A 20,880-nucleotide genomic window follows, 5' to 3' on the forward strand; every position below is an offset into this window, starting at 1 on the left:
CCTCTAGCCCCCCAAAAGGACAGCTTCTTAAATTGTAGAGTGCCAAGGAACCTAGCAGTGTCTGTGTACGTTTTTATAGCCAATAAGGCGTCATCGATATATTTTCTAAACAGCGTTTTGCCATTATTGGCCATGTCTAGGATCTTTGATTGGATGCCCAGTCTAAAAGAGGTAGCCTTGACCCATCCTTGGCGTCTCAAAACCATTTCTCTGGCCAACTGATGGAAACCTGTGAAAGTGATGTCGATAGCACAGTCTATAATTTCTGAGGAAGTACAGTCGTGTGGGGATGTACTGTTCTATATGCACTGTATCTTTAAGTACACAGGTTTCTACACGAGCACCATGACGCTCGTGGAGTCTCCTGTGTTCTCATGCCTGGAACTCCCGGACGGCAGTTGCTGTTCTCATGCCTGGAACTCCCGGACGGCAGTTGCTGCCGGGAGAGCTGTTGTCTGGATCTTAATAAAGGACCGTGCTTTCACAACTATATAACATCGTCATCCTTTCAAGTCGACTCCCTGTAATATCTTTTTTGCCTCCACCTTCCTGTCTTTAGGATCAAATCGAGCAAACTGGTGACATCTGACCACATCTGGTGGTCATAGCGCCCCAGGATCGCTAGGGAGTTGGCTGCATGAGAGCTGATGGCAGATATAAGGGAGAATCTCTTCTCTATGTTGTCCAAGCACCCACCTTCCTTCTCTGGTGGCGCAGAGATGGAAGTGGAAGGGTTTTTGAACGCCTTTGCTCTGCTTGTGAGATGACAGAGTCAGGATTGGGATGAATGGTGAGGCAAGTGGGGGAATCCTCAGTGGCTTTGTAGTTTTTGTCCAGACAAGGAGGTGTTGGCACTACTGTAGCCGGGTTTTTCATGATCTTTATCCCCTGTTCCCAGATACGGTCTTTAATGGGATGGCTCTGGCAGACTTAATGGCTTGCTCTTTAAAAACATGAGGAAAGCAGTCAGACTCCTTAACAGAAGATGGAATCGTGCTGCAGCTCAGTCCATCAGATTATGAAACCCCCCCATGTCCTTTGGGGGAGAGGCTGAAGGATGAGGTGGTGGAGAAGACATAGTAGGGGCAAGGTAGTCATTTTTCCCTTGGATGAAAAGGGTCAGGGATATCGCCCTCCTTCCTCATGTCCTCTGAGGAGGAGTGGTCCTCCCTTGGAGGTGCTGAGATATTTGAAACAGATGTCACCCTGGGCATTATCAGCAAGGGATATTCCTGGTGTGGCAGGAGAAGTAGGCTGTGGTGGTGCGAGTGGCTACTCCTGTGGAGGTTCCAGAAATCTTCTCCTATAATCCTGCAGCCAGTCGCAGCCCGTCCAGGTAAGATCGGTGTAGCGGTGTGGGGGGTATTTCGACGGATGATGGACAATTAAATAAATGATTAATTTTCCTTCATCGTCCGTCAAAATACCGCCCCACCGCTCTTACCCTCACGGGTCGTGGTCGCCTGCAGCATGGCCTGTAGATCTTGAACTAGATTTTGAACTAGAGAAATGGGCATTAGCATTTCATCTTGTCTAGGCTGAGGATGCCGGTGGTATTCATAGTGTTCATAATGCCACCTAAGAGGGTCATAGTATGATTGATAGTACTACTCCTCACCTCATCATCATTATCTTCCTCCTGGTATTTCACCTGGAGCTCTGAAGGACTGTTTGCATCCCCAAAAGCCCATCATCATTTGACTCTTCTAAGTCTAATAAGTGACTGGGTAGCAAAGGTGAGACCTTGCTTGGAGAGATCACTTCAGGCCTTAAAGCAGTCTTAGTTATCTTTGTGGATGTGAGGAGGCGGCATCCGAGGACACGTTCCCTCTCCTCCCGTCATGCCCACTGCGTCCGAAACTGGACCGTCTAGGCTGTCGAAGACAGGGAGAGCAGGGGTTAATCTTTACCACTGCCTCTTCCTCACAGTAAGAAGTCACGTCGGACGGAGGCGGGAGCCAATGGGGAAACAGCAAGGCGGATGGCGGAGACCAATGGGAGAGCAGGAAGGCGGGACCCGGTAAATACTAAAGGGTCACGGGAGACCGATAGGGGGTTCCCGAGTCGGAAGGAAGGAGATGGAGCAGCCCTGAGGACCAGAGAAAAGGAGGACACAGAGACCAGCCCCGACGACGTCTTCGAGCCGGCGGAGGAAGCAGAGCTCTGGACAGAAGAGTGGTGGACGCCCCCGGTGGATGCTGACGAGCCGCCGCAATCCAGGAGGATTGCGGCTGACGCAGTACGTGACTCGGGCTGAAGTGACGAGTAAGGGAGGGGTTGAGGGTAGTTAAAATAAAACGGGGCACTGTATAATTGTCTGCACCATTCACGTGCACTGTATATATTGCCAGCACATCCGTTTTCTTTTCACGTGCACTTTTGACAGTATAACCGGTCTTCCTTTTACGTGTCACCTTATGAACCTTCCTACACCTATGAGCATTTGTATCCCTCCCTTTTGAATCACTGTTACTTTACCTTTCCCCTTTTGCCCACCCCTCAGAGCTAGACTCAGTCAAATCACCAACTAACCCCTAAAATCTCGGTGAAGGGTTCTACAAGATTGAGACCAGTTGATTTACCACCACTTCTCCTTGTATTCTTTTCTCCTGAGGCTGCCGGGGTGCATGCCCACATCAAAACCACCGGTTAAGAGGGAACCGTCTCTGAAAACATCTCAAGAACCCTACAAGGAAGAATCCTAGGAGTTGTCATTGTACCAATCAGGACATTCAGAAGCAGTCAGAGACCAAACTTGTTCTATGTAAATAAAAGCCTGACACCATTGATCCACTAATTCGGCATCCTCGCTTCTTTTTTCGCCCTTCCCTCTCACAGTAATTTTATTCTTTATCAACAATCCTGTTGATGACGTCGTCGACGACGTGAATGTACACTGGGGCATTGAGGAAAAGAATTTCCTTGTTGACTGTGTAGTACTTGATGATGCTTTTATCGATGGTGATGTCGTAGACGATGCTATAGTTGGTGGTGCAGCCGTCGACAGTGGTATTATCAACTACGCCGCTGCTGACGGTGTTCCAGTCGAAGGTGTCTTCGTCAACAGTGTCTTCATTGACGTTGTTGTAGTTGAGCTCAACTCCGCCACTGACGTTGACTTAGAGGAGAAAATCATTTTGGTCAACGAAATGGGAGCATTAATAGCTGCCATTATCGAGGTTCTTGATGACGATGGCTTTGTGGAAGGGACGGTGGTGGTGGTCACCTTTGTCGATACCAGCGTCGACGGTGATGTTGACAGTGTTCTGAGATTATTGTTTGTCCTCGACGTCGACTTTTTGAAGAAGAGCATTTTCACTCCCCTTTCTTCACAGGTGGAGTAAAGGGTTGGGAGAAGGCCACCCCTGTGGAGATTAGTTTAAGTTTCTCCTTTCTCAGAGGGTCCCTATAATGTACCTTCAAGGCCTTTCTACTCCCTTCTGAAGCCCCATGGTCAGAGATCTTGACCTTTTGGTGGGTCTGGCAGATGACTCACTGTCCTCTCCAGAAGAGCTGGATTGTTGGGATTTAGACTTCTGCAGCCACAGAAGTAGCCTCCCCTCCCTGTCTCTCAAGGTTCTAGAAGAAAAAGTGTGATAAATAATGCGCTGCTTTACCTGATGTTGAGGGTAGTGGCAATAGAGACAGTCTCTATGTGGATAATCCACTTGTAGCCTTTTCTTCCAACAGGACTTGCAGGATCTGAAAAGGCCTTTCTTAGAAGACTCAGACATTGTAGATGTAGAGAAATTGGGATATACAGGAACAAACTGAGCAGAGCTCAGGGATACTCCCTTCACATGACGTACGGTAGAAAATCTGAGGGACTCAGCCTCTGTTAGGAGTGTTCTAGAGGGTGCTGTCGCCTGATTGGTTACAGCTCCATTTTGATTATTTTTTTAAAGGACATAGATAGGCCATTAAACTGACTTTGCATTGCCATTATAGCCTATGATACTATCACATACTGCTTTACTATGGTACCCTGGACTCCCACTTTGACGAGGAATGATTCAAGCATGTGAATCTATGAAAGACCCAATACTGGAGAACCAGTGTTTCTTTGATGGCTCCCTGGTCATCTTTTTCTTTTTGGTAGTTAATTAAGCAATAAGACTAGGCTTATGTGTTATATCATTTTAATTTGATAACCAAGTTTGAGGGTTGGGTTTGACATTATTAATTAAATAAATTACATTGTTGTAGCGTAATGTAAAAGTTCACTGTAGATTTAGGGTCCGAATAGTGTGGTTGATGTATTGGGGTAGTTGGGTTGATGCAGTAGTAGTAGAATTTAATGTAGCGGACACAGAGGTAATAATTGACAACTGAAGGAATGTGTGAGTTCCAGGTGCCACAGAGTTTTATGTTCCCTCTGGCATGTCCAGGGGCGTAACACTCTTTCATTCTCGTTCCTGTCTGGCCCTTTGATTGTGAGTATGACTGGTACAGCAAACAAGCCCTTCAACAACCCAGCCTGGATGAATTCAACATTGCCTTAGGTAGAAAAACACAGATTAGGGGCATTCACACAGTCGTTTTTGAATTTGTCTCCATATATGTCAGGAAATTAATATTTGTTCTACATTTTGTAATGTCATCCTATTTTAAATTTTACCCTCAATTCTTTTAGACAAAATGTTACTTCCGAGTCAACTCCAACTTGGAAGTAGTCAAATTCATCCGGGCAGAGATGTATTTCCGTACGCACAGCCTTTGTGATTTCTGAAAAAAACAAATGCAAGCAAAGAGAAATCATATATCATTGTATATCCAGCAATGTTCCTTAAGTTCAAATACAGTCACCCACCCAGTGCTCTGTTTATAAAAGACACTGCAATAGATTTTGCTACTCGCTGTTGAGTCTCTTTAAGTAAATGCTCTTTATATTTACACATTTTCATTAGTTGTAAAAGAACAAGAAAGCAGCACAGATTTGTAATGTCCATGATATATGTTTATGGTATGTATGTATATGGTATTTCAATAGCGCAACCTAGCCAAAAGGAAGCGGAGCACTGTACATGGTCAAAGACAAGCAATAATAATAGGACAGAAAGCTGGACTTTCAGCAATTAATGCATTGTAATGTGGCATTCTTTCAAGAGGAATTTGGGGTAGCGTTGGGGTGGTTCTGATTCAATGCATGAATAGCATAGATGGACCATCAGCTTTGAGGTGAAATTGAATTTAGCTACCAACCCTGCTGCCATTTTCCACTGGGATGCAGAATAAAGAATGAAAATGAGGCTAGACACAGAACATGCTTGAATAGTAATCACCTACATATGAAATCCAAAACACTAACCAATCATTATGTAAGATCTTAGCAGAAGAAAAGATGAGGTGCTTCGTAAAATAATGCAAAGAAATAAGGAAAAAAAGAAATACATTATATATCAGTCCAATACGTGTTTCCTGAGCGCAGGTATGGGATTATATTTAGGTGAACAATAGCAAGCTTAATTTCTCAAAGTAAAATCAGAACTTACCAGTAACTTCCTCAGCATAACTCTTAAAACTAACTTTTAATGGACTAACAGCTAAAGTAATTTCCTCTTGATATGTTGAAAAGTGTATCATTATATCTGAGAGCACCCTAAAATGATAATAACACATTAAGAAATTGACACATTTTCAATGTACTATAAACGTGCAATATTACTACAGTACTAAGGAAACATTCCAGTGTATTACAACAGTACATCAAAATTGTCAAAAACACCATGTATTGCCTCACAAATTGCATGTTAAAATCACTTTACACAAGAAAACACCTCGCCTCATTGTATTCCATGTGATTTTACCTTAATGCTCCCACTTAATGGTCTAATTAAGTTAAATAATAAATTTAAAAAAAAGGAAATATGCATGAAAAAGTGCCATGCCATAAACGACTTATGTAGATGAGCAGAGTATCGCATGCTATTTATTCCTTTGTTTAGGGAGGGGTGAGCCATCAAGACCTCTCGAGGCTACACCTCTTGTGAGTCATGGTCCCTCCCTACTCTCGCAGCAATTTTAACAAACAGCATATGACACTGCTGTTATGCGCAGACAAATAGATAGATGTGACAATAATTGTGGCGCAATAGCAACCTATTTAGAGCAGTAGCACTAATAAATATGCACTCGCACGTATATTACGCAGTGTAAAGGTCAAATTCCAAGTTATTACCACAGTACAGCAAAACTGACTTGCAGATTGCCTGCTACAATTACTTTACACAGAAAAACAAGTTTCTAAGCAGTTAAGTGGCCACTTTGATAGCATTTTTTAACAATTGCAACAAAATACTAACATGCAACCTGGTTTTAGTTAAACTGATAAACATGGCATAAACTATAGGTGCAGATGCCCAAAATCTAATTCACTATTCATAAAAAGTGGTAGGAGGGTGGGCGAGGCAGCATGACCCACTCAATGCAAATCATCCTCTAGAAGGTTATGGTCACTACCCACACTCAACAATGTTTGATGGAATGAAATAGTGTACTATACTCTGAAAATCTGGAATGACCGATTCCATGCCAAACGTGAGCCTGGGATGTAACAGGTCATGAGCATTGCAATGAGTTATTACTGTGTAGCTAACCATAACTGCTGAGATTTAGTTGTATTTCAGTAACTTCATTTTATTTAATTCAAATAATTTTTATTGAAAAGTTTGAAAAGTAAAACAAAGAGCGCAACCAATGCACCTAAGAAGTGCAAAGTACAAGGTACATAATTAACACAGAGTGCATCAGTAACCAAAAGGATTACTAAATACAATAATATAAAATAAAATAAAATTAAATATAAGCCACTGATTCGCAGTATTGTTACATGGGCACATTAAAAGAGACTTCTGTAATATATATTCAAGGTAGGTTTGTAGAGTTAGGTATTGTGTGTCTCGGGAAGTTCTAATTTCGAGGGGTGTCATGGAGGGTCATAGATGAAAGAGGAAACATCCATGGCATTCCACATTTTTCTAAGTGTTGAGCGCAGTGTGGAGAGATGCAGGACGGTGTTATCCGCACCTCTCAGGAAAATTAGCCATTCCTGCCACTTCTTAAAGTTGAGTTGTTTGAAGTCCTTCCAGTTGCCCAAATAATATTTTGCATGCTAGGGTAAGCATTAAGTCAAGGAGGTCTTGTTCCTTATCTTGGTGTACTTGTGGGTCAAGGAATCCTAGCAGGATATATGAAAATTCTCTGATTGGAGTGATATGAAGAGTGTGTGTATGTAATCATAGATCTTATCCCAGAATGGTTTTTGAATCAGGCACTAAAATAGCATCTGTGGGAGGTCTCCTATGTGGGATTCACAGCTCCAGCATAGTGGCGATTGGATAAGGTTGAGTTTGTGTAGCTTGGCAGGAGTCCTATAAGCTCTGTTTATGATCATGTACTTCGTTTGAGAGAGTATGGGAGAGGTTTTGTTTTTAAAGGGAGTCATGTGTATGCGTTCCCAGTTAAATTCTATAAATGCGGAGTTGGCTTCTGTTTCCCATTTCTTTTCATTTTCTGTAATGTTTTTTCCTGGATTGGAGAGGAGTAATTTATATATATTTGATACTGCATGGCCAGTTTTGAGGAGTTGTGCCAATGTCATTAATTAATTTCAGCAATTTCATTTTAACCGTGTTATCACAGATTTTAGAAGTTATTTAAACATATGTCAATGGCATGTGCTAGAAAAAGCATATCCTATGCTTATCAATTTTTTTCTGTAGTTTTAAGTTCAATAAAGGTTTTATTAATCAGAAAGTAAGGCATCAATACATAATACAGAAAAAGAATTGTGGGGAAAAAGGGAAGGGAAGGGGAAGCATAGGAAGAAAAATCAGGATAAACTGTTTAAGCAAGTAGGGGGCGCTAGAGGGCGCACACACGGAATGGCCGCCTAACGGTGAGGCTCCTGTCCCCATCATAAATCCTGATCTACTGGAGAGCGATTGACCCCAAAGGATATTTAATTGGTAACTTGTGTGTATATCTGCCCTCGGTCTAACTTTGGAGTCTCTACGTACAGCTGGGACCGAGAAAGCCACCTTGCCGGCTTCCCCCGGAGCTGCCACTGGAGCCGGTGAGACGGGAGGATCGGATTACTGTCATCAGGCGGGACCGGGGATTACCGCGAGGTGACAGGCCCTGACCGTTGTCCTATGCTGTGTGGGCCGCGATATCTGCGACCGTTGACGTGGTGAGTGATCGCTACCTCTGCCTGCTGAGGTTCCCCCCCCCCCGGCCCTGGAACCCGGGCGGGATCTGCGCAGTGGTTTTGCCGTGTTGGTGCGGATTGCTCGTACGCACATACCTGGACCGGGAGGACGTGCGGAGGCGCCCTGGGAGAGACTCGCGCTGACTGGGAAGTGTGCCGGGAGGCCCCCTGTGCTCATCATTGCAGGTGGGGGCTGCTGCCAAGTGAGATGCCTTTCCAGAGCTGATCTCTGCCGCTGGCTCGAGGGTGCGGAGTGCGGCTGAGGGGAGAAAGACTGCTGCTGTGAGTATCCTGGTGAACACCGTTGGTGACGACCGTGGCCGGGAACGTCGGTGTGGCCCAGGGACTGTCCCCGATCTCTCTGGCTTGTGGTGGAGTTTAATATTTGCATTGCTTGCTCGTTGTGGCGGGCGCCTACTATACCGTTGCATTAGTGACCCCAGGTCCCTAAAATGAAGTATTAAGCATTGCCTGCGCAACGCTAGTGGGGACACAGAGGGAGCCTGCAGCGGCGACTGCCCAAGTGCAATTTAGGACGCCAACAAAAATACTGTGCGGCATACCCCTGTGCCTGACCAGCTTGTGGTTTAAAACGGCGCCTACTGACGAGAGCCAGGCGACAGACTCTACTAGTGAAGCGATGCCCTTGCTGGCTGCCTACGGGGTTTCCTTGCTATACGGGGCCCCCCCGAAACTTGTATCCTGACTGGGCAGCGCCCTGGGCGGCTTGCACAAGTGCTGCGGACTAACACCCCAGAGGAACACCCGCAGTGGAGCTGTCACACTGCCTCGGATAAGGGTGCGCTGTAGAGCATTGTGACCCCACACTTGGCCAAGAGAGGCGTACATTTATTCAGCTGGACCCTAAAGTGGCGTGCAGTGCAAGGCGTAAAGGCACGATGGTGCGACCGGACAATCGCCAACAGAAAATTAACTTTGAAACCGCAAAAAAAGGGTTGAAGACGACGGCGGAGGGTCCTAGGCTCAGTGGAGCGGCCGATACCGACAAAGACCCTCCTCCTGCGGAACTGGATATGCATCGCATACTGCAAGAGATGCGACAGGGTTTTGCCACTGTGATAGAAAAGGTGGACAGAATGTCCTCCAGGATGGACGCTTTGGTGCACAAAGTAGACCAACATGAGGAGCGCTTAACGGCGACCGAACAACGCATCTCAGACACTGAGGACATCACTGCGTCACACACATCCCAACTCGCTCGCATGGACAACTTACTACGGATAATAGCGGCCAAGAATGAGGACTTGGAAGCCCGCAGCAGACGCAACAACATTTGTGTTACGGGCGTACCGGAGTCCACAGACACGGGCAGGATGGAACTATACGTGGAGAAGCTCCTCAGGGCGGCAATCGAGGAGGATGCCTTCTCACCGCAATTCATTGTTGAAAGGGCGCATAGGTCGCTGGCCCCAATACCTAAGTCTGGAACACCGCCGCGACCCATCATTGCCCGCCTGCTGAATTATCGTGATCGGGATGCGGCACTGAGAGCAGCCCGCACCAAACGAACCTTGAACTACAATGGTATCACCTTCTATATCTATCCTGATTTCACTCCACTGGTGCAGGAGGAGAGACGCAAATTCCTAGATGTCAAAAAGAAACTGCGTGAAGCTCAGATAGACTATGCATTGCTCTATCCAGCGAAACTGCGTGTAACACACCAAGGAAAGCAGCGATTCTTCACGAGCCCGCAGAAAGTGGAGGAATACTTGAAAGTAATCAAAAGAGCGCAGAAGGGAGGGCAGGGCAGGAATGCCGAGCATGAAGACGACCCGCCGGTACCGGATGAAGGCTGCTGAAGCAGAGTCCCTCCAACAAGATCTGGCATTCTGTCACAGGAACTTGAGAACATTTTGACCGAGGGTCTGGATACGACTCGGAAGTCGGGGACATTCGGGCTCTTCCAGTGGTAAAGTACTCCAGGGACCACTATCCCTCCTTGGCCTCCACCGAGGGTGGCACAGAATAGGAGGCTAAAGGGGGGTGAAGTGGTTGTGCGCTCTTGATGTTCTTTCCCCTATGGGTATACCCCAATCATGGGACTTGCAGTTTTTTTTTTTTGCAATGTTTGGGAGGGTGGCTGGGAGGGTGGGTGAAGATAGAGGGGGGATGGGACGGTGCTCATCAACACACAGTGGCGTGGGGCATCTGAGGAGTATACATATTGTAGACATGTATGAGACATATCCTGTACTTACCATACACACAGGACTATGGCAGGGATAGAGAGGGACACACTTCTAAGATGTATGTCATGGAATATTAGGGGCCTGAATGATGCGCGGAAATGTCGAAATTTACTTGCGTATCTGGACCGACATCAGGTCCAACTTGCCATGCTGCAGGAAACACACCTGTCGCCACAGATCCGTGCAACATTTGCCAGTAAATGGGCTGCTATTCGTGCTTTCTCATCTTATTCCACATATGCCAGGGGTGTTGCAATTTTGATTCGGCGTACTGTGCCTTTCCAGGTGATTGGAGAGGTCCTTGATAACGAGAGGCGCTACGTCATAATCTGGGGCCGCCTTGGCCAAGACACTATTACTATGGTGGCCTGTTATTCCCCTAATGTAGATACGCCCACCTTCTTCACGATGCTCTGGGGTAAGATTGTGGATATAGGCTCCAAACATGTCATCTGGGGCGGTGACTTTAACGTCGCCCTGGTAACTACTCAAGACATGGCAGACGGGGTGGCACTCTACAAGACAAAAACCAGGGATGCACTGTTGGGTATAATGGACGAAGGCGAACTGATAGACGCCTGGCGACATCTACACCCTGGAAAAAAAGAGGGTACTCACTTTACATCGTTGTCGGGCACTTGGGCACGCATCGATTATTTCCTCTTATCCAGAGGGATGGGAACTGGTCTAGTAAAGGCTGCACATCTACTCAGAACGTACTCAGACCACAGCCCAGTCCTGATACACCTACAGATACCTGGGTGGGATAATCCCAGGCCGCATTGGCGATTGCGGCCTGCAACCTTGTTGGATGCCGTCTTCCGTGCAGAGTTGGGGGAGGAAATAGCTGACTTCTTTCCTCGTAACAAAGGTACGGTGGACTCTGTGGAGACAATTTGGGAGGCATTCAAGGTGACGTTCAGGAGACACTGCATATCAAAGAGCTTTGGAGTGCTGCGCGATATACAACACACATTACACAAACTTGACAGTGACTTGAAGAGCCTGGAAGTGCAGATGGTGTCGGGGGACTATACGCGTGCGCATGCAGAATTCAGACAAAAACTGACACAATATGAGGAGGAGGCAGCCAGAGAGGCTAAATTCAAGGGGAAACACTGGACGGCTAGGAGGTATGGGGAGGGGGATAGACCAGGCAAAGCTCTAGCGACTTTGACTCGTAATCCTTGCCTCAATAGCACGATTCTCGAGATTGCAGATGACGAGAGGCGAGTCATCAGGGATGCAGATGGGCTAATGACTGTCTTTACGGAACATTATCGTACGCTTTACACTACTGCTACGACAACTGACGTGTGTTATGATCCCTTCCTCAGCGATGTAGCATTATGTTGGCTAAGTGACGTGCATAGAGCTTTCTTGAGTGCCCCCTTCGAACTGGACGAGGTCAGGGATGCCATAATGACACTGAAGAACGGTAAGGCCCCTGGTCTTGATGGGATCCCTGCTGAGTTCTACAAAACTTATATCGATATCATGGCCCCTGTTCTTCGAGAAGTCTTTGACGAAGCCCTTGCTGATGGGATCCTTCCCAGTTGCATGCGGGAAGTCATGATCACGTCCCTCTTAAAACCCGGCAAAGACCCAATTACCTGCGACTCCTACCGCCCATTGTCACTGCTGAACTGCGATGTGAAAGTATTGGCCAAGATCCTTGCCACCAGGCTGTCCCTTTTAATGACGAAAATCATACTGCCCGACCGGTCGGGATTTGTCCCCGGTAGATCCACATCCCATAACCTCCGAACTTTATTCTCCTTGATCCGGACGGTGCATCCCGAGCTTCCCGTTGCTGCGATATTTCTAGACGCCACTAAGGCCTTCGATTCAGTCGAATGGAATGACCTATTTACTGTCTTGGTGCGTATGGGATTTCCCAAATAATTTATCTCCTGGGTCCAGTTGCTGTACACACAGCCATCTGCAAAAGAACTGCTCAATGGCCGCCTGTCACCCTCAATGGCCCTCACACGTGGAACCAGGCAGGGATGCCCACTCTCCCCGCTCCTCTTTGCGATATTGGTTGAACCACTTGCCTGCCGATTGCGCCAATTGCATCCGGAGGGGGCATTTCGCTGCTTTCAACGTCAGGTCGCTGTGTCACTGTATGCAGATGATATGACGCTATTCGTCACTGATCCTATGCATAATTTAAACCCCCTACTGCGCGAATTCGTGGTCTTTGCCGGATTATCAGGAGTACAGATTAACTGGGCAAAATCGCAATTTTACCCCCCCACGCCTGCGGTCACTGTGTCGCACAGACTTACGCTATCTAGGCATCCAAATCTCTAAAGATAAGGATGAGACACTGAGACTCAACTATGGAGTGGCTGTTACTAAACTCACCGCCACTATCGATCGGTGGCTATCCCTCCCCCTGTCCATGGCAGGCAGGGCCTCGCTTATTAAGATGATAGTATTACCCCGCTTTCTGTACCTGTTCCTGAATATTCCTTACTACCCGGGCTCTTTTTTTCTTCAAGACATTGAAAACTGAGCTGTGCCGATTGTTCTGGGGGGGTAAGCAGCCGCGGCTTCAGTGGTCGGTGCTGACACAGCCGTACGACAAAGGCGGTTTTGATCTTCCTGATTTCGAGGTCTACTATGCCTGTGCCCAGGCACACTATGCGTTCCACTGGATGATCCCTACGCCCTTCATGCCTCAACTGGCAGCGGAGGACTGGATTGCAAATCCTCTTCCACTAAGTGGTCTCCTACAGTGCCCGCTGTCGGCCATTGAAACACTATTCACAACGGTCACATGCACTATTGATGCCTGGAGACGCATCGCTAAGATGCTGGGCTGCGCCTTCCTATATTCTGCCCGGATGCCTTTGACATATCATCCTAAACTAGCACTCCTTCAGGAAAAAGGTTTTTAACAGTTGTGTCAGCGCTTACAGGTATCTACGTGGGGAGATCTGTTCGCTGATGGCCTATTCAATAGCAAGGAATTGTTTTTTAAAACCCATAGTCCCACCCCGCTAGAAGTTTTTTATTATATAAGACTGCGACAGGGAATGCAGGAGATCCTACCTGATTTTCCTCATGAGCCAGAGGCTTTGGCTCCCCTACACTTTATGCTCTACTCACAAGACGGTTCACACCTGGTGGCGGGTCTGTACAAGCGGGTTCGGATGTCTAGGCTGACTGTTGTGTCCTCTGCCCGTTCTCACTGGGCTACGACCTGATGATGGAGATTACTGACGAACAGTGGTACTACTGCTGCGATATCACGGCCAGGATTTCTGCTAGTTGCAGGCTCAAACTGATACACTACAAATTCTTACAGAGACTATACTATACTCCAGTCAAGAAATTCAGATTTCACTTAACTAATGATGATAGATGTGAACGTTGTCATGCAGAGCGTGCTGGTTTCCTCCATCTGGCCTGGGAGTGCCCTGCGGTACAGGATTACTGGCGACAGGTGCGAGATGCCCTAGAGGCCATGGTAGAGGAATCCATAAACTTTGACCCTTTCTTAATGCTCCTAGGATACACATTACCTATCCCAAAAACGTGCAGAAAATTCCTAGATATTGCCATACTCCTGGCAAAACGACGAGTGGCATGTCGTTGGGGTCGTGGCAGGGCCCCGAAATTTAAAGAATGGCTAGCGGATGTGATATACTGTCAGGAGCAGTCTGCAGTCTTTGCTGAGACACCGCCGATACCCAGCAGACCCAGAGATATCTGGGGACCATTGACCACATACTTACTTATTCAAGGGAGTGCAGATGATGACGACTCGCTAAGAGAGATACAAAATGTTGATGACGAAAATGTTGTATTGTAAACTCGCATGATTCCAATGGATATTACTTCAGTACAGTGAGTTGAGGAGTGCACTTTCCTATGAAGATAACTCCGTACTGGTGTACTAGCTTTTATCAACAATGTGCATGCTGTGTGTATTGAGGTACTGGGTTTTTAAGAACCGGCACAGAACCGGCAACCCAGCGGTGCCAGGGAATCAACACCCAGAGACCTCGGGTTCTTCCTGATCCAGACCTACAGAAACTTCAGAGTCTTCTAGGTGAAGTCAAAGATTAGTTTATTGGCTGCAACCAAGGTAACAGGTGTCCTAGAAGTACAATACGGGTATGTTCTCAGGAGACTGCACACTTTCATAAAGTCAGACTTCTCTTCTTATACACAGTTTTGGGCCCTAGGCAAAACATTCCTGGTTGTAAAGTAAATCGTTAACATGCTTTCAGTACAAAGAGAAAGCAGAGTCATGATGACATGTCCATATTTCACTTCGTGCTGCCTACAACAAATCATTCGGCAAGGCCCAACATTTCATCAGATAACACTGGACCCCTAATAAAAACGGGCACCTCCCCACCATAAAGTAAGTGAAGCAAAAGAGTGGAGATAGATGTGAGCGAGATATGGCAGGTGTGCGCGCTGAAATGGTTTTATGGTTTGTTGAGCCTAGATGCTATCTTGCTTGGCCACTGGGAGGGAACTGACCTAACGAGTTCGGCCTGGGGCAATGGTTCCAACTTGTACTGAGGTCAGGGAAAAGTCGATTAAGGAGTATGTGTCCTTGTGGAATCAAATTCAACTGGATTAAGGCCTATGTAAAGGGCAACATATAAATGGGAGCCAAGGGTTCAGAATGTAAATGACGATTTCGAGGTGAAATCGTCACTCGAACACGCCGAAAATACATGTACATGATGTACTCGTCATTCTCGGTCTTTTGATACCAAATTCGTCATATTTCGACAAAGTTTTAATTCTCGAGTCCAGAATGATTATACGAATCCAGGTTTTCAGAACCTCAATCCCTCCTTTTGCCCTTACATAGGTAATTAATCTATTCTCATGTTAGTCTGAGTCCAGATCTATATTCCTAAAGTCATTGAGATGTTGCTGTAACATCATTCTAGTACTTAGTTCATCTCTTGACACAGGCTTCCTTACACATGATGTAGCACAGAGGCCACATATTGCAGGAGCACACTGTATGCATAGACAGAACAGGAAAAGAATGGCTAAGACCATCCCAATGACCATCAGAATTTTCCATCCCCAGGCAGATATCAGTTCCCAGATCCATCCCATTAACGACCAATCTCCTTTATCCACATGGATAGATTCAGAAATCTCATGTAATTTGGAGATGGCCCTGTACACGAGTGGAGCATTATCTGGGATGAAAATGCAACAACTAGACTGGATCAATTTGCATACTCCACCTCGGTCCGCAAGTATTACATCCAAAGCGACCCGGTTCTGAAGGGTCATAAGTCGATCCGACTGGAGCTCAGCAGTCAGGTTACTAAGGGCACCAGCAGTTTCAATCACGGTGGATTCAACTACCCTTGTTAATTGCCTTATGTTTCTACTGTTAACCATGGATCCCCAGAACGGCAGAAAACCCTTTGCAAAGTCCCCAAATTCTTGACCTGCAGTGTATTCTTTACTCAAAACACCTCTAACTACCCTTGTCCGATGGTAATCCGCCGCTGCTGTGTAGGTGGGAGGTAACAGGAATGAAACAAAACATGAGCCCGAGAAGTCAGGGGGCAACCATGTATAGGCTCTATCATGGCAGATGAAATAAGTACCCTTAGCGGCTAAAAACGCAGGGGAAGTCTGAGATCCAAAAACATACGTTTCTGTACAGATACTCTTCCCTAGCTGAGCTCTGGGATTTTTGCCAACACCTTGCAGACACAAGTGACCTTGATGGGGTACGATCCAGATAGGGGACGATCTTTTAGCTTGCTGTTTCTCACTTAATGTAGTGCCATATCCGGTCACGTTCCAACCTACATATGCAAGTATCTCATCATCCGGAGTATCTTCATAAGAAGTTACTTCCTTGATCATGTCAACTATACCTTTGACTAGAGCGCTAGTCTTGAGGTTGTCTTTTACAGAACGTAGGGGTTGGATTTCTCGTGCATATATGAACATTGTCCTATATGCCCATACTGAACCATTGTGACTAAATGGCAGGACCAAATAGGGGATACCTTTATCCGTTGTGTGAGGCATGAGACCACACACCCAACAGTTAGTTGTGTTCATTACAAGTTGGTGTTGGTGTAATAACTGAACGAAGGAGTTATTAATGAATTCTAACCTTCTATTGGATTCGTGGTCAGGCAGAGGGTGGAAAGAATGAGAGGAAACAGTAGGAGGAGGTATGGGTGATGCAGTGGGCGCAAATGTTACATGGAAATAAAATAAAACATAACTTATCAAAAAGATCATTACGCTGGATAGCATAAAAATACACAATATTATAAAACTTTTCTTTGTCATCGTGTTACATAGTTAATTTGTTTGGCAGGTCTCTCCACATCAGGAAACTCCATCCTCTCTAAGGTGCTGCCCGCGACGAGGAGGTTGATTCTGCTAAGGAGTGCTTCTGTCAGTCTAGGGCAACTCCCTTGGACCGACCAGAACCACCGACCTAACGTCGTTGGCTGCACTTCCGAAGACTTTAACCAATCGCGGCCCTAGCAGCGGAACCCGGATGGCGGTTCCAAAAACAAAAATAAGCAAGTTTCCTAAATGGGAGAGCTGCACAAAAAGTATTTGGGAGAGAAAAGAATTTATTAGTCCATAGGTCTTGGTCTCAAAATCATAAAAAGGAATCACTCTTATCAGTTCGTTTTTCTCGGTCTCAGATTGTAACGTCCTTTCCCTGGTACTGTCTGGTGCTGAAACAGGAGTTCAGGTTCCAAAGAGTTCAATTGTTCTGGTGGTGGCACAGTTTCTTGAAAAATGTTCTCGCTTTCACAATCAGGGTTAGTTTCTTTTACACGGTCATCAGTTGTAAGCTCTGAGTCAGTGCCACCTTTCTGGACCCATTGGTCATGTGGCGGAGGTGAAGGTATTCTCTTGCAATGGACCCCGTGGATCCAGTTGGCCTTCCCCTCCACTCGAACTGCTGACCTCGTGGAAAGAAGGACGAGGTGCGGCCCGGTCCACCTGGGCTGGTCGTTCTTTGTCCTTTGAAAGTTCTTTACGAGGATCCAGGATCCAGGGACAATGGAGTGACCTGGAGTCTCAGAGACCGGAGGCAGGGTGTTGTGGACCTGTTGATGTAAAACACGCAATTTAGCCGTCAATTCATACAAGTAATCAAGCAAAATAGGGTGTTGCAGCTCGCTGAACTTTGTAGGCCTAGGCACTCCCCATATGTTGGCTGTCCGGCCAAAGACAATTTCATAAGGGCTGAGTTTCACTCGCGAATGCACAGTCATTCTGGTGGATAGGAGTGCTAAGGGTAGAGCGTCAGGCCATTTAAGACCTGTGCTCGCTTGGATTTTGGCCAATTTAAGTTTTAGCGTGCCATTGTAACATTCTACTAATCCAGCTGATTGGGGGTGATTTGCAGCGTGGAACTTCTGCCTAATGCCTAGCCTTTCACACACTCTTTTCATCACACGACCCACGAATTCACTTCCGTTGTCAGACCAGACCATTCTAGGCATTCCAAACCTGGGGAAGTACTCTTTCACAAGGGCTTTCGCTGTGGACAAGGCAGTATTGTCTTTTAGGGGATAGGCTTCTACCCATCTTGAGAAGGCACAAACAACAATGAGCACGTATTTCAAGTTGTTGCACCTCTCCATGTGTATGAAATCTAGCTGCAAAACCTCGAACGGATACGTGGGAGGTGCAAAATGACCAGCTGGAGTTGGGGTTCCCCTACCAGGATTGTGCTTCAGACATACCATGCAATTCTTGACAACATTCTCTGCACACTTGGGAATCCCTGAATTCTTCCACACTGGGGCCAACAACTCGCAAATCCCTTTCACGCCGATATGAGCCATTCCATGAGCCATTGTAACCACTGCAAGCACATATGCATCGGGTAACAACCATCTCTGATGCTCTGTCAATTCAACCCAACAACCATTTGCATCCATTCTCCCTGTACTTTCTCTCCATGTGCTCAACTCTTTCTCTGTGGCCTCAGCTTGAATGGACTTCACACTTTCTATCGTGTCCTCACATATTCCAACCTCACCAGTCCATTTTTCAGGGCCTGCAACATACATTCGGCTCATCACATTCTTTGCCGTTTCTTTAGTGGTCTCATCAGCAAAGGCATTTCCACGACCAACATCATCAGTCACCTTCTTGTGAGCACTACATTTCACAATCGCCATTTGCAGGGGCAAGGTCAGTGATTCAAGAAGCTCATTCACCAACTGACCATGCTGAATCTTAGTTCCATGCGAAGTCAGGAACCCACGTTCTCTCCACAATCGTCCAAAACTGTGAGCCACTCCAAACGCATACTGACTATCAGTGTAGACAGTCACTCTCATTCCTTTAGACAATACACATGCTCTCGTAAGTGCTACTAATTCTGCGGCTTGAGCTGAACCATGTGGTATTCGTGCAGTTTCAACGACTGTGTGCAAAGTTGTGACAGCATATGCTGCAGTCACATTCCCATTTGGGAGCTTAAAGCATGAACCATCTACCCATAATGTACCATCACATTCAGCAAGAGGAGTGTCAAATAAATCCACTCTCCCTTTTGTCTCTTCCTCTGTTGTGAGGAAACAATCGTGCTGTTCTAAAGCATCCGATTCCTCTGCAATTGGTAACAACGTGGCTAGATTCAAGGTACTGCACCTTTTTATATGCACATGGCTCGCTAGCAGCGTCAATTCATAGCTGGACAGTCGAGCACTAGTTAAGTGCTGTGTCTTGGTCCTATTTAACAATGTGTCTACTGCATGTGGGACCATCACGATTAGTGTATTATTCATTACTAGACCAGCAGACTGTCGAATAGAAACAGCTGCTGCTGCTGTGGCCCTTAAACAACTTGGCAATGCTCGTGCTACCGGATCCAAAGTTGACGAAAAATAGGCGCATGGCCGCTGTCTATCTCCGAATAACTGAGTCAGCACAGACAATGCACAGCCTTCCTTCTCGTGGACATACAATGTGAAAGGCTTACTGTAGTTGGGGGTACCTAACACAGGAGCAGAACATAATGCTGTGCGTAATTCGAGAAAACTTTTCTGACACTCTTCAGACCAAGGAATGGGATTGGGTGTATTTTTACACGTTAATGCCACCAAGGGTTTGGCCAATAACGAAAAATTTGGAATCCACGGTCTACAGTACGATGTAATGCCCAAGAAAGCACGCACTTCTCTCTGTGTTCTTGGCACATTCAATTTCGCTATTGCCTGAATTCTTTCTGGGGTCAGTTTCCTTCCCTCCTTCAATAAGAGGTGACCTAAGTAGGTCACTTCTTGTCGGCAATATTGAAGCTTGGAAAGTGACACCTTGTGATGCAGATCACACAGATGACGCAACAATGTCAATGTGGCTTTTTTACAAATTTTCTCAGTGTCTGCAGCAATGAGCAAATCGTCCACGTACTGTACAAGAGTGGCACCTTTAGGCAAAACAATCGTGTCAAGCTGTGTTTTCAGAGCTTGACTGTATATTGAGGGGCTTTCACAGTAGCCTTGAGGAGCGCGTTTAAAGCGGAAGCTTCGACCTCCTAAACTGAAGGAAAAAATGTCCCTGCTCTCCTCAGCAATTGGGATGCTGAAGAAAGAATTCTTTAGGTCAATCACTGAAAACCACGAAGCAGAAGCTGGAATCATAGTCAATAATGTGGTAATGTCGGGGACAACTGGGAATTGTGGCACAACTATCTTATTTACTTCTCGAAGATCAATCACAAATCTGTACACAGGTGGCTGAGAAGGGTCAGTTCGTTTTAAAACAGGCAGAACAGGACTATTGCAAACATTGCCTCGTGTTTCCTCAATCACATCCTTTTCAATCAATTCGTAAACAATCGCTAGCAAAGCTTTTTCACCCTCATTAGATATTCTGTATTGGGGAATTCGTGGCATTTTGACATTCGACTTCAATGTTACAACATATGGTGGAATTTCTAAAAGACTTACATCATTAGGACCAGTAGCCCAAAGAATATCTGGGAGAAGTGACAATTCCGCTGGAAGTGCATCTCTCGACAAATACATGGGAGAAACCACTTTCTTACCTAAAGTAAGTTGTACTCCTGAGGGAGAACAGTACAAAGTCGCATACAATCTTTTTAGCAAATCTAATCCTAGCAAATTTTCACCACAACCTGTTGTCAGAATAAGGGGTGCTTCGAATTCACAAGGACCAACAGAAAGAGATAAAGGGTCAGAAATCGGATTTCTAACTGGGGCGCCAGAAAAACCTACAGAAACGTTCATTTCGCCAGACAAAGGTGCGCCAAGGAGTTTGGAGTGCATAATAGAACTCTTTGTAACACCAGTATCCAACAGAAAAGGTTCTGACACACCTGATGTAATCACCTCAACGTAAGGTCCACTCTGATCTACTGGAACTGAAACAACTCCCTCTCTTTGTCTATGGCTGTCCTAGCAATCATCATTCTCCCACTGCTCATTTTCTGTGTAATAA

General features: G+C 46.1%; 1 protein-coding gene across 8 annotated transcripts in view; it reads right to left on the reverse strand.

The window, feature by feature from the left end:
• The window catches only part of RAD9B (RAD9 checkpoint clamp component B), a 583,995-nt gene that overhangs the window by 317,161 nt on the left and 245,954 nt on the right, over positions 1–20,880 (reverse strand). For all 8 annotated transcript variants that reach the window (XR_013602561.1, XM_078667483.1, XM_078667485.1 and 5 more), the window contains 2 exons: positions 5,493–5,599; positions 4,619–4,725 (listed from right to left, as the gene is read on the reverse strand). Coding sequence is in view for 7 of the 8 variants with exons in the window: in XM_078667483.1 (XP_078523609.1) it covers positions 4,619–4,725; positions 5,493–5,599 (214 nt within the window). In the remaining variant the exon portion in view is untranslated. The remainder of the gene's footprint in view (positions 1–4,618; positions 4,726–5,492; positions 5,600–20,880) is intronic.

The sequence above is a fragment of the Lissotriton helveticus genome, chromosome 11 (genome assembly GCF_964261635.1).
Source record: "Lissotriton helveticus chromosome 11, aLisHel1.1, whole genome shotgun sequence".
Taxonomy (NCBI): Eukaryota; Metazoa; Chordata; class Amphibia; order Caudata; family Salamandridae; genus Lissotriton; species Lissotriton helveticus.